This window comes from Dermacentor albipictus, chromosome 8 (genome assembly GCF_038994185.2).
Source record: "Dermacentor albipictus isolate Rhodes 1998 colony chromosome 8, USDA_Dalb.pri_finalv2, whole genome shotgun sequence".
Taxonomy (NCBI): domain Eukaryota; kingdom Metazoa; phylum Arthropoda; class Arachnida; order Ixodida; family Ixodidae; genus Dermacentor; species Dermacentor albipictus.
The window spans coordinates 48,907,063-48,921,234 of NC_091828.1; the positions used below are offsets into that span (position 1 = coordinate 48,907,063).

Here is a 14,172-nt window from a genome sequence, read left to right on the forward strand (position 1 = left end):
ATAAGAGGCAGAAATTCCACATTGTAAAATTTAGAAAAAAAAACCTCATGTTATATCCGGGTTTCTGCGGTATGTTATTGTCACGTGGAGTGACGTGTGAGGAACACAGTAGCAATACTGTGAACGACAAAACTAACTTTTATTGGGTGAACCTGTGCCCACAATACAGGCTACACTTATAGCACAACGATAGCGGCGAACACGGTCAGCGATCGTTGAAAATCCGATCAGCGGGTCAAGCGCGTCGGCTTTTATAGAGCAGTCGTCGAATGTTCCAGACTAATCGTTTGGACCCGCGTGCTTTCCACAAAATTCTACACCATTCGCGTTACGCGTTGAAATCAGATAACACAAGGTTCGGCGACAACAGACAGCCGGGTAGAAGCATCGATAACTTTCCAGAAACGTCGGATGCGTCCCTCGCTGTGCGATTACAGTTGTTAAGCAGCGAAACGTGGTCGCCCGATAAAGATAAGTACACGTGTCAATACACCCCTCTTAAAAAGCATCAACCCGATGCTGCAAACAAACGAAGGTAATAAACAAAAGCACTCGTAGCAAAGAAAAGAACAAAAATGACGAAGTTCGTCAGCGTCCGTAAAAGGGTGGACCACGTGGACTACGCACCACGTGGACCACTTCAGATCGTGCGTGGCACCGCTGTGAATGCGAAATGCCATCTGGCACGACCTCATAGTCCAGAGCGCCAATACGTCGGATGACCTTGTAGGGTCCAAAATAGCGTCGGAGTAGTTTCTCACTGAGTCCTCGTCGGCGTATCGGGGTCCAGACCCAAACACGGTCGCCAGGCTGGTACTTGGCGAAGCGTCGTCGGAGGTTGTAGTGTTGGCTGTCGGTCCTCTGCTGGTTCTTGATCCGCAGGCACGCGAGCTGTCGGGCTTCTTCGGCGCGCTGGAGATAGCTAGCGACGTCAAGATTTTCCTCGTCAGTGACGTGCGGCAGCATGGCGTCAAGCGTCGTCGTTGGGTTCCTGCCGTAAAACGGCTTAAACGGCGTGATCTGTGTTGTTTCTTGCATCGCCGTGTTGTACGCAAAGGTTACGTATGGCAGGACCGTGTCCCACGTCTTGTGTTCGACGTCGACGTACATTGCTAGCATGTCGGCAAGCGTCTTGTTCAGGCGCTCCGTGAGACCATTCGTCTGCGGATGGTAGGCAGTTGTCCTCCTGTGGCTTGCCTGGCTGTACTGCAGAATGGCTTGGGTGAGCTCTGCTCACCCAAGCCATTCTGGACACACGCTCTGGTGATGAGGACTTCTGGGGCACCATGTCGCAGCAGGATGTTCTCGACGAAAAATTTTGCCACTTCGGCTGCGCTGCCTTTTGGTAGAGCTTTAGTTTCAGCAAAACGGGTGAGATAGTCCGTCGCCATGACTATCCACTTATTCCCGGATGTTGATATCGGAAACGGCCCCAACAAATCCATCCCAATCTGCTGGAGTGGTCTGCGAGGAGGTTCGATCGGCTGTAGTAATCCTGCTGGCCTTGTCGGTGGTGTTTTGCGTCGTTGACAGTCTCGGCATGTCTTGACGTAACGGGCGACGTCGGCGGTCAGACACGGCCAGTAATACCTTTCCTGTATTCTCGACAGCGTCTGGGAGAATCCGAGGTGCCCAGCGGTTGGATCGTCGTGTAGGGCGTGCAGTATTTCTGGACGCAGCGCTGACGGTACAAGAAGGTAGCTGGCGCAGACTGGTGAGAAGTTCTTCACGAGCATGTTGTTTTGTAGCGTGAACGAAGATAACCCGCGCTTAAATGCCCTAGGGACAACGTAGGTGTTCCCTTCCAAATACTCGACGAGGCCTCATAGCTCCGGGTCGGCTCGTTGCTGTGTAGTGAAGTCTTCCGCGCTTATTATCCCAAGGAAGGCGACGTCGTCCTCGTCGTCTTGCGGCGGGGGATCGATGAGGGCGTGCGATAAGCAGTCGGCGTCGGAGTGTTTTCTTCCGTACTTGTATATTACCGTGACGTCATATTCTTGTAGTCTGAGGCTCCATCGACCCAGCCGTCCTGAAGGGTCCTTTAAGTTAGCTAGCCAACACAATGCGTGATGGTCACTGACGACTTTGAATGGCCTGCCATAGAGGTAAGGGCGGAATTTAGCTGTAGCCCAAATGATGGCGAGGCATTCTTTTTCAGTCGTGGAATAGTTGCTTTCCGCTTTTGACAGCGACTGGCTAGCATACGATATCACCCTTTCAAGTCCTTCTTTCCTCTGGACTAGGACGGCACCGAGGCCTAGGCTACTGGCGTCAGTGTGGATTTCGGTATCGGCGTCCGTCCTCGTTGAAGTGTGCAAGTACCGGCGGCGTCTGCACGCGTCGTTTGAGTTCTTGAATTGCCTTGGCCTGCGCCGTTTCCCACTTGAACGCGACATCACATTTGGTTAGATGTGTTAGCGGCTCCGCGATGCGTGAAAAGTCCTTGGCAAAGCGCCTATAGTAGGCACACATGCCAAGGAATCTGCGCACTGCCTTCTTGTCGGTTGGCTGCGGGAACTTTGCAATGGCAGCTGTCTTCTGTGGGTTGGGGCGTACTCCTGATTTGCTGATCACGTGGCCTAGGAACAAAAGCTCATCGTAAGCGAAACGGCACTTTTCTGGCTTCAGAATGAGCCCTGATGACTTGATGACTTCTAACACTGTCGCACGCCGCCTAAGGTGATCGTCGAAATTACCGGCGAAGACAGCGACGTCATCCAGGTAAACAAGGCACGTCTGCCACTTCAGTCCGGCTAACACCGTTTCCATGACGCGCTGAAACGTTGCAGGCGCCGAGCACAGTCCGAATGGCATAGCCTTGAACTCGTAGAGGCCGTCTGGCGTGATGAAGGCGGTCTTTTCGCAATCTCTTTCGTTGACTTCTATTCGCCAATAGCCAGACTTGAGGTCCATCGGCGAGAAGTATTTAGCGTTGCAGAGCCGATCTAACGCGTCGTCTATCCGTGAGAGGGGGCATACGTCCTTCTTCGTGATCTTGTTCAGATGACGACAATCGAAGCAGAAACGTAGTGTTCCGTCCTTTTTCTTTACCAGGACAACAGCGGATGCCCACGGGATTTTCGACGGCTGTATGATGTCGTCGAGCAGCATTTCGTCGACTTGTTCTCTTATAGCTGCACGTTCTCGCCGCGATACTCGCTAAGGGCTCCGGCGGAGTGGTCAAGCGTACTCCTCGGTGATTATGCGATGCTTGGCGACTGGTGTCTCTCGAATCCTTGATGACGTCGAAAAGCAGCCTTTGTATCGTCGGAGCAGACTTCTGAGCTGCTGTTGCTTAATCATAGGGAGATTTGGATTAATGTCATAGTCTGGTTCGGGAACCATGGTCGTCGGGGTAGATGCGGCGGATTCCGCGAGGACAGACGCATTACGTGTTTCCAGAATTTCCTCGATGTGCGCATTCGTCGTGCCCTTGTTATTGTGCTTGAACTGCCGGCTGAAGTTTGTCAGCAACGCTTTGGCTTTCCCTCCGTGCAGTCGAGCGATCCCTCTTGCAACACAAATTTCACGGTTTAGCAGTAGACGTTGGTCGCCTTCGATGACGCCTTCTACGTCAGCGGGTGCCGACCGAAATAACAATGCTGGAGCGTGGCGGGATGCTCACTTGATCTTCGAGCACACTCAAGGCGTGGTGACTACGAGGGCTCCCCAGCGGTATCGCTTTATCTTCCGACAGTGTTATTGACTGCGACTTGAGTCGATGATTGCGCCGTGTTGGTTCAGGAAGTCCATACCGAGAATGACGTCTCGTAAACACTGTTGCAAGGATAATGAAGGTGGCAGGGTAAGTCCGGTCATGAATAGTTATTCTTGCCGTGCAGATTCCAGTCGGCGTGAAGAGGTGTCCTCCAGCGGTCCGAATTTGAGGGCCTTCCCATGCAGTTTTAACTTTCTTCAACTGCGCGGCGATGGGTCCACTCAGAAGCACGTCGAGGTCGGTGGTTCTTTGTCTGGCATTGCAATTAGGTCTTGGTGTCGGATCATGGGTGCGTCGTGTTGAACTGAAGCTGGAACGTTGCGTCGTCAAGTCTCTTTCGTCGGTGTAGTCTTTGCTTCCTGACTTCGTCGGGACGGCGGCGTGCTCTTATTATGTCGTCGAGATGGTCCCTTCGTCGTCAACGTTGGCGGCGGAGGATTTTCGTCAGTTCGACGAACAGCAACCGCACCTCCATCGGTTGCTGCTTTTAGTTTTCCGGATATGAGCCCGCTGACCGGCCCCGGGCGGGGCCAGTGATGGACGGCGCTGCGGAGACAGGTAGCGGCCTGGTAACAGCGAACGGGATGGTCGTCGAGGGCTCCACTGAGTAGCGGTGAGGTAGTCGGCGATGTCACGAGGGCGTTCACCTTCCCTCGGGCGCTGTGCATTGACGGCGAAGCCTCGCAATCCCAGGTCACGGTATGGGCATCGGCGGTATACATGGCCGGTTTTTCCGCAGTGATAGCAGAGCGGGCTGTGGTCGGGGGCTCGCCAAATGTCCGTCTTCCTTGCGTAGGTGCGCTGGTCGACGGGTGGGCGTACTGGCGGCGGCGCGGCGGACGTCGGAATTGCGCCATTACATGGTCCTAGCGCGATCGTAGAGGGGGGCCTTGACGGCGTGCGACTGCGGCGTAGGTCATCGCTCCTGGCTTGGGCTGCGGTAACTGAGGTTGCACCTCAGGAACTCTAAGCGATCGCTGAACCTCATCTTTCACGATGTCGGCGATCGAGGCCACTTGGGGCTGTGACGAAGGCAGGACCTTGCGCAGTTCTTCGCGCACAATGGCCTTGATGGTCTCTTGAAGGTCGTCGGAACGCAGTCCTTGAATGGCGTACTGTGGTATGAGCCCCTGGCGGTTATATTGACGGGTGCGCATCTCCAGAGTTTTCTCGATCGTCGATGCCTCTGCAGAAAACTCAGCTACGGTCTTCGGCGGGTTACAAATAAGTCCGGCGAAAAGTTCTTGCTTGACGCCGCCCCGCATTAGGAAGCGGACTTTTTCTCCGACATTTCCGGGTCGGCGTGGCGGAAAAGACGAGCCATCTCCTCCGTGAAGATCGTGATCGTCTCGTTTGGCAGCTGCATTCTAATTTCTAGTAGAGCTTGGGCTCACTCTTATCGCACGACGCTTGTATACGTTTGCAAGAAGCCGCTTCGGAACAGGTCCCACGTCGTTAGGGTGGCTTCTCGATTGTCGAACCAGGTCCTGGCGGCGTCTTCCAGTGCGAAATAGACATGCCGCAGCTTTTCGTCGCTGTACGTATGTACAGCGATGCCTCTCATACGTCTCCAGCCATACGTACGTACAGCCTCTCATACGTCTCCAGCCAGCTTTCCGGGTCCTCAAATGTGTAACCGCGGAACGTCGGTGGCTCCCTGGGCTGCTGCAGAACTATTGGGGCTGCTCCGGCTGCCATTGAAGCTGTCTTCTTGGTTGTCTCTGGACGAACTTCTCTGACGATCTTCTTGGTCGTCTCTGGTAGAATTCCGTGTTCCGAGGCCAGCTGCTGTAGCCGGCGGCTTAATCGATGTTCCGGGACGGCACTGGTGTTGTCTTTGCGGTCCGGGCTTTGATTACGGCTTGACTGGGGCGTCCGGTACATGAACGTAAAGCACCTTCACTAGATGTCACGTGGAGTGACGTGTGAGGAACACAGTAGCAATACTGTGAACGACAAAACTACCTTTTATTGGGCGAACCTGTGCCCACAATACAGGCTACACTTATAGCACAACGATAGCTGCGAACACGGTCAGCGATCGTTGAAAATCCGATCAGCGGGTCAAGCGTGTCGGCTTTTATAGAACAGTCGTCGAATGTTCCAGACTAATCGTTTGGACCCGCGTGCTTTCCACAAAGTTCTACACCATTCGCGTTACGCGATGAAATCAGATAACACAAGGTTCGGCGACAACAGACAGCCGGGTAGAAGAATCGATAACTTTCCAGAAACGTTGGATGCGTCCCTCGCTGTGCGATTATAGTTGTTAAGCGGCGAAACGTGGTCGCCCGATAAAGATAAGTACACGTGTCATTATCGTATGCCTTCGCCTGCTAGCGCGTTAAAATGCATTGCGCTTTGCAGAGGGAGTGGTTTGTTTGTAGCATTCCTTGTCAGTTCCAGCAATAATTTGCCACTATTTTATGCTGACAAAGTACAAGGAGTAGAGTATATGTGTCAATTTTTTGTAACTTTCAACAAAACTGTGACTGAAGATGTCTACTTTGTTAAGCCTATAAAAATGACACTGAGAAAAGCACAGGTTGGCAAGTAGTTTTCTCGATTGAAGAACAGCTAGATCACACACGAATAAGTTGCCGTATTTTGGCGTGTGTAAACCGTACCAAAAATTGCAAGAATTTCACAGCAAGGTCAGGATCGGAATGCGGATCTTAGGAATTGCAATTTGAGGTCTGGCTTCATGTCTGTACAGCATGTGCTGCAGCAGAACCACATTTCAGGGCAAAGTTCACGATTACGGAAACTTTTGTTAACTCCTGGGGAACCCACTGTCTTTCCAGCCCTGTGTGTTGAAGCACCCTTCTCCAGTTCTACATTGTCAGTCATTGTCCTCCTCTGTACGGGTCGTCATTTTGCATTTACTAGTTAGTGAATAGTGCACGCGGCACCAGCAAAGTAAAACTTGGGTCATGATAAGCTGTACGCAAAGGCCCAGCAGCGTCTTTGAAATCAGTGGAACAGAGTCACTGGCTGAAGATATCGCATGGACAAGTTGATTGTCCCCAAATGGATCCTGTTTCTGTGCACGTTTGAGCGTTGTATACCGTTATTGCTGTGGTTTATGTGTGCATGTTTTTTTTTTGTTTCTGGGTGGTTCTGAAAGGATTTTGAAATGTATTTCCAGCACACACATAACCACAAACGAGCAAAGAAGTACAACAAGAACCAACGTTTTTGTTGTCCTTCTCTGCTAGTTTGTGCACTAGAACTATATATCATAATGCTATTCAAGTACTAGTCGAGTTGTGCACACACAGCAATTGTTCTGAAAGAGGCTTCCGGTTGTACATGTTGCCGGGTTATATGGGGAAAAATATGGTATTTCTTAACTAGTTCCTTGTAGTTTCAGCTTGTCCCCAAATGGAGACAGATTGGCTGTGCCAGTGAATTGTAACAAGTTTTGTAAGTGCTAAATGTGTCCTCCTGGTCTCGAGTGCTCATTGAGGTTGATAGAGCAAGCTGGATCAGAGCATTTTAAACTGCGCTCTAAGGATCGTAGAAATCCATGAAAGTTCTCAAACACTCCACATTCTGTCAGTTTGTAATTTTTTGCCTTGCTGAAAAATAAGGTTTATTGGTGGTCTTCACAAACAGGGTCATAAAGCATTCAGATGCAGAAATATTTGGTAAATTAAAAAGGACCATTAAGAGTTCTTTGTTCCATCATACTTAACCCTTTACTGCACAATTTTTTGTTTCCTCAAAATATTATTCATGGCGTTGTAGGGAAGCATAATAGTACCTGTACTCCCATGGAAACTTACTTTAGCGAATGTCTGTGGTTTCAATTTGCAGAAGAAGGGTATGTTGCATATTTGCAACAATGTGCAAATAAAGAAGTTGAAAGTAAAAGATAGATTTAGTGCGATTCATACTCAGATGCTTATTTGCACAAGACAATCATTGGTGCACCTATGATTTAGTGTGGAACAAAAAGAAGCACTTGTACATGTTTGTGCAGCACAGGTGGTTCCCACACTTCGTGCAGTACGTCATGCAGATTCCCGTCCAGCCAGGAAACAATGCAGTGTTTTCGGGTTATTGACAAAATGTAGAACATCGAAGCACAGACGTGAAGCTGTGCCCGTGACGACGTGACACGGCAACATGCGGAGGCACAGCGTACTTTTGAAAAGAAAAAAGAAAATTTGACCAGAGAACATCTTGTCCACATATTGAATCGAAACGGACTTACACTCGTGGCTGTCGTGACTAATTGAATAGTCACTGCCTTCACTATCAGGAGGAATTTCTAGGCCATACCAGCGTTTCGAAGCCATTTCATTATTCCGAAGAAAATAAACCATGTACACGTTGTTGCATTTGTGCAACATAGCAACGTTCTGTCGCCAGGAACAAACTATTCCGAAATTACAATATTTTTTTGAACCTACAGAGTGAGAAGGATGTGGAGCATAGCGTAACAATTTTTTTTGCGCTTTGTCTTATGGAGAAATACATTTACAATTTGTAAAACTTACCTATATCACTGCTCCCGGGCGCGCGCAGCCTCCGCCACGTTTGTTTTGGTAGAAGATGCAAAGAATTAGCACAGATTGCAGCACGAGGTGCCGCGTTTTACAGACCAATGTTGCGGATATGCAACAACATGTACAGGAAGCTCGAAACTGACTTTGCTTCGGTTTTTAACGCCGTTCATCAGAATGTTGCGTAAATGCAACAAGGTGCAGTAAAGGGTTAATATCACCCTCAAGATTTCCTGAATAAGTAAAGAACAAGAAAGCTTGTCATTAAATTTAGCATCCGTGTTCTTATTTGGCATTTTATGGTAACTCTCTTGTTGTATTTGTGCAGCATCGAGGCCTTCCATTTCTCCATCAACTGCCAAATGTGACAACTCCAAGCAAGGATGCCTCCACCGATCTCAATCATGTGACTACGAGACTCGTAAACTATTTCAGCTGGAAACGCATGCCACCATCCATACTGCTGAGAAGCCATTTCCATGCCCTTCATGCTCTCGGAGCTTCTCACGAAAGACCCACCTGAAACGCCACCTTCGCACTCACGCAGATGAGAAGCCATTTCAATGCCCTTCATGCCTTCAGAACTTTTCACAACAGGCCCACCTGCAAGAGCACCTGTGCACCCACACAGGCGAGAAGCCATTTCCGTGCCCTTCATGCTCTCGGAGCTTCTCAGTAAAGGGCAACCTTATGAGACACATGTGCACCCATACAGGTGACAAGCCATTTCAGTGCCCTTCATGCTCTCGGAGCTTCTCAGAAAAGGGCAGCCTCATGAGACATCTGCGCACCCACACAGGCGAGAAGCCATTTGAGTGCCCTTCATGCTCTCGGAGCTTCTCACGAAAGACTCACTTGAAAAGCCACCTTCGCATTCACACAGGTGAGAAGCCATTTCAATGCCCTTCGTGCCTTCAGAGCTTCTCAGAAAAGGCAAAGCTGAAATCCCACCTGCGCACCCACACAGGCGAAAAGCCATTTGAGTGCCCTTCATGCTCTCGGAGCTTCTCAGTAAAGGGCCACCTTATGAGACACTTGCGCACCCACACAAAAGAGAAGCCATTTCAGTGTCCTTCATGCTCTCAGAGCTTCACAGAAAAGGGCTCTCTTATGAAACACCTTCGCACCAACACAGGCGATAAGCCATTTCAGTGCGCTTCATGCACTCAGAGCTTCTCACAAAAGTGTAGCCTTATGAGACATCTGCGCACCCACACAGGTGCGAAGACATTTGAGTGCCCTTCGTGCTCTCGGAGCTTCTCACAAAAGGTCACCCTGAAGTTCCACCTGCGCACCCACACAGGCGAAAAGCCATATCAGTGTCCTTCATGTTCCCATAGCTTCTCAAAAAAGGACAACCTTAAGAGACACCTGCGCACCCACACGGGCGAGAAGCCATATCAATGCGCTTCATGCTCTCGGAGCTTCTCAGAAAAGCGCTACCTTATGGAACACGTGCGCACCCACACAGGCGAGAAGCCATTTCAGTGTCTTTCATGCTCTAAGAGCTTCTCACAGAAGGTCACCCTGAAGTCCCACCTGCACACCCACACAGGCATGAAGCCACATCAGTGCCCTTCATGCTCTCGAAGCTTCTCACAAAAGAGCAACCTTACGAGACACCTGCGCATCCACATAGAATAGAAGCCATTTCAGTGCCCTTCATGCACTTGGAGCTTCTCAGAAAAGTGCTGCCGTGTGAGACACTTGTGCAACCACAAAGACGAGAAGCTGTTTCAGTGCCCTTTATGCTCTCGGAGCTTCTTACAAGAGGCCCACCTGAAAGATCGCCTGCACATCTACACAGGTGAGAAGCCATTACACTGCCCTTCATGCCTTCAGAGCTTCTCACAAATGCCACTATTCTGCTGCTTTTAAAGAAAAGGTTGTGCGAGCTGCATAGGCATTGTCAAACATTCAGGCTGTGTGGGTCTTCAGCATCGATGAGAAAAACGTCCGTCGTTGGAGGGGGCAACTGGATATTTTTTGTGCATGCACTGCAACGAGGAGGGTTTTTACAGGACAACAGCAGCGAGGATGACTGAGAAAAGCCCAGCAAGTTCATTTTCAATAAGTGCTGTTTTCACGTTGTGAATGTATTGTCCTCGCTTTTTTTGCCTACATGCAAGGCAAGTTTTTTTTTCCAGACTTTTCAGGGGTTGGCTTATTGGAGCTGGCCTTGATACAAGTAAATACGGTATGTTTAATGTAATACGTATTGTTATAGTACAAATGTCTAAATGATCTGCTTTCTAGGTGGTGCATTTTTGTTTTATGGTATTATCTTTTGGGATATTCGAATTTCTGTTAGACCCATTCATGTATTAGTTGCGTCTAGGCTCTGGTATACATGGTTCATTCTAGAGACTTTTGGTCTTATTCTATTTGCACCTTTTTTTTACTCGTGTGTACCTCTTTACAGCAATTGATTGTTCAGTAATTTAGCTTTTCACCATCTCTTTCATCAGAGCACAAATAAATGCCTTTGTTTTATGAGTATTCATTTTCTGTTCTTGATATTTTAGTACTGGAATGACAGCATATAGTAATGTTAGCATTTTATTGCATCGGGGTTGCAGGAGAAGGTGAGTGGTCGCAGTTTGAAGTTCATTATTAGCACAAAAGGCACTTGTTATTTTAACACGGCAGTGTTAAGGAGCTGGTGTCGGCGGCGTTGACCGTGAGCGATAAATCCCGGGAGGCACTTCATGAATAAAAATAACTTGCAAGATGGACTGGGTGGGAATCCAGCGACGGTCCCCGGAGTGTGAGACGGAGTCACTACCACTCAGCCACGAGTTCGATGCTTCAAAGCGGTACAAAAGCACCTCTAGTGAAATCGGTGTTGCCTAAGAAACGAGCTGTACAAAGTTATACTGTGGTCTATATCGGTAATTATGAACATGTAACTTACAGAAGTCGCAGTTACACGAGTAGCGAAGTGCGTTTCCGCTACATTTCTTCTGCGCTTTCTGCACAGGCAGAGCCATCTTGCGGCAAACAGAGAAGACCCCCTCCTCTCAATGTACGGCGCTGCCCCGACAGTTCGCGCGTCACGCGCGCATTACGGCTGTGCGGGGACCGGTGCGAGGCGCGTCGCGGCCCGGACTCCCTCTCCCCTGACGACGCTTCGCCGTGATCTATCACGGGTTGCAGAATCAAGCGTCCTACCTTTCTTGAGATCACTATCTGTCTATCTCTCTGCCCGTGCCGATCACGACGTTTTGCTGGCGTACATCGTTTCCCCCTCCGAGACACGGAGTTCTTTGGTTCGTTCCGCTTGCTCAGGCGTACGTTTCGTTGGCGCGCCGAACGCTGCATTGCTCGACGCTCACCGCGTGATTAGTGGGTGCAAAGTGCGATGCGGGGCGCCTCGTAAGTGGTCGCTGCGCCGTAGCACATTGTCTTGCACCCCTTGGCGAGTCGAAGGGAACGCTGTCGCTTTCCACTCTTGAAGGCGAAGCTTAAGCGTCCTCCAATTTTTATTTCAACAAATGTATAGGCATTTGTATAAGCACTGGTGTGACACACATCTGAAGAAATATTTGTACTAAATTTACATTTTTAATCTAGCAAAGAATGACACCTGCACTGTATAGCACATATGTTCACGGAAGGTAAGAATTTGGGCAAATCCTGTTTTTCACCATTTGTAAAGATTTCTTTTGAATTGCAGTTGTGACAGTCCCTCATAGTGAATTTCCTCACACACAAAATTTTGCACTCGACATATTCTTAAATAATAAATCAAAGAATTAACTGTTTCTATTTCGATTAAGGGTTTGCAAATATTGGATGCTTTTGAATAGGCACTACGTAAATTCAAATATTTTCTAGTTGCCTTCGAACACTTAAAGCATTACGTGTGTGCCCCCATTCACCCCCGTTGGCATAGTATATGCATGAAGTAAAACATGCGTAGTAGAGGCTGCATACGCTGCTAAGGTGCCTAGACTTTCCTGGTTATACAGGGATCATTTGCGCTCGCCTTTGTGTGTGAGAAAATTCCTCATTTGTACCTTGCACTCCATTTGTGTTTTTAATAAGCAGTGCTTCATAATGTGCGATGGAACAACAGCAACCTACCACTGTTATGAACACCAGCGTGTGCACATTGTGTCGTGTCACTAGCCAAGCGACATGGAGCCTACACTACTGCCGGCTCCATGGTGATAACAACCTTTATTACGACGAATGTAACTTGTATACAAGAGCGCTGTGGCGCCATCTGTTGCAAAGGCACTGTAGTGTTTTCACGGGGTGAAAACCGCAGCCGAAGGAAGAGGCGTGAGCAGAACCAAACGTGGTTTATTCCATGACGGCTCGTAGTGGAATGCGGCGCGGTGGCCGCATGACTGGGCTAATATAGCAAGCTGTCGCGATAGTCGCGCCGCCACTATCGCTCAAGCGGCGATGATAACACTCTTCCCTCTTTATTTTAGAGAGTGCACTTGTATGCTTATACAATAGTTAAAGAATGGCTTAGTATCTCTCGGGTGGACGGCGTTGCCTTGACGGGTAGCGCCTGTGCGGAGCCGATGTATCTGATGGAGGAGCGGGAGCTGGAGGGACGGACTCCCCGGGTGTCGGCTCTTCTGGCGTTGGCTGGTCACCAGTCTGACTGACCTTCAGGGAAGACCAGGAACCCCTCCGAGAAATCGGATGCCCTTGGTGTCACTACAGGGCCGGCGCCAGCCAGCAGCTGGTCGAGATGTCGGCGCCAGATGAACTTGCCTCGGGGGGTGGTTACCATGACTTTGTACGAGACTGGTCCAGTCTTCTTCAGAACGGTTCCACGAACCCACTTCGTTGGGCCTCTGTAATTGCGAACTAGAACACTGTCATTAACACAAAAGCAGTCCCTGTTGCTCCTGCGCTGCTGCATTTGGGTGAACTGACTGTGCATCACCTTCCCCTCCGCTGTAGGCTTCATTGCATCCAGCCTGGCGCGCAATCGTCTACCCATCAATAGGTTAGCTGGAGCTTCTCCAGTCGTAGGGTGAGGCGTATTTCTGTACGCCAATAAGAAGTTGTGAAGTGTTTCTTCGATAGACTCACCGGGAGATGACTTGTGTAGAGCAGACTTCAACGTTTGCACGAAACGCTCCGCCAGACCGTTTGTGCTTGGGTGATAAGGAGCGCTCACGACGTGTCTGGCCCCGACGCTCCGCATAAACGCCTTGAACTCTTCGGACACCAGTTGTGGTCCATTGTCGGACACCACCGTCTCCGGCACTCCGAATCTGCAGAAAAGTTCACGCAAGCTGGCAACAGTACGCTCGGACGTTGTGCTTCGCATAACGAACACTTCCGGCCACTTCGAGTGAGCATCTACAACGACTAAAAACATAGTTCCTCGGAAAGGTCCTGCGAAGTCCAAGTGAATTCGCCTCCACGGTGCGGTCGGCCATGACCAGGGATGCAGAGGTGCCTTAACTGGATCATTCCGTTGTTCCTGGCAGGCTTGGCAACTTCGTACCTTTGTCTCTAAGTCTGCATCAATTGATGGCCACCACACATAGCTGCGAGCCAGCTCCTTGCTCCGCACAATGCCGGGATGACCGAGGTGCAGTTCGTCGAGCACGGCTTCTCTAAGAGGCGACGGAATAACAACCCTCAGGCCATACATGAGGCACCCTTGATGCACGCTGATCTGCAAACCTCTGTCAAAGAATGGTTTTAAGCTCGCATCTCGCAAATGCAATGACCAGCCTATGCTTGTAAGCTGGAGCACTTTACTGAGCACCGGATCACGTGCTATAGCGAGCGCAATCTGTTTAGCGGACACCGGCATAGAGTCCAGACGCAAAGCATAAAACGATTCCTCGCCTTCAGACGTACCGTCTTCAGGACCCTGGAGCGGGAACCTTGAAAAAAAAAAATCTGCTTCTGCGTTGTCACTGGACTTTTTGTACACGAGCGAGTACTTGTAAGCGGACAACG

At 49.7% G+C, this 14,172-nt stretch overlaps 1 protein-coding gene across 1 annotated transcript in view; it reads left to right on the forward strand.

Annotated features, from left to right (window-relative positions):
- Positions 1-10,728, forward strand: part of LOC139048757 (oocyte zinc finger protein XlCOF6-like) — a 101,236-nt gene extending 90,508 nt beyond the window's left edge. Inside the window, exon 4 of the mRNA XM_070523339.1 lies at positions 8,558-10,728. Coding sequence (XP_070379440.1) covers positions 8,558-9,873 — 1,316 coding nt within the window. The 3' untranslated portion in view covers positions 9,874-10,728. The remainder of the gene's footprint in view (positions 1-8,557) is intronic.
- The last annotated feature ends 3,444 nt before the right edge of the window (positions 10,729-14,172 follow it).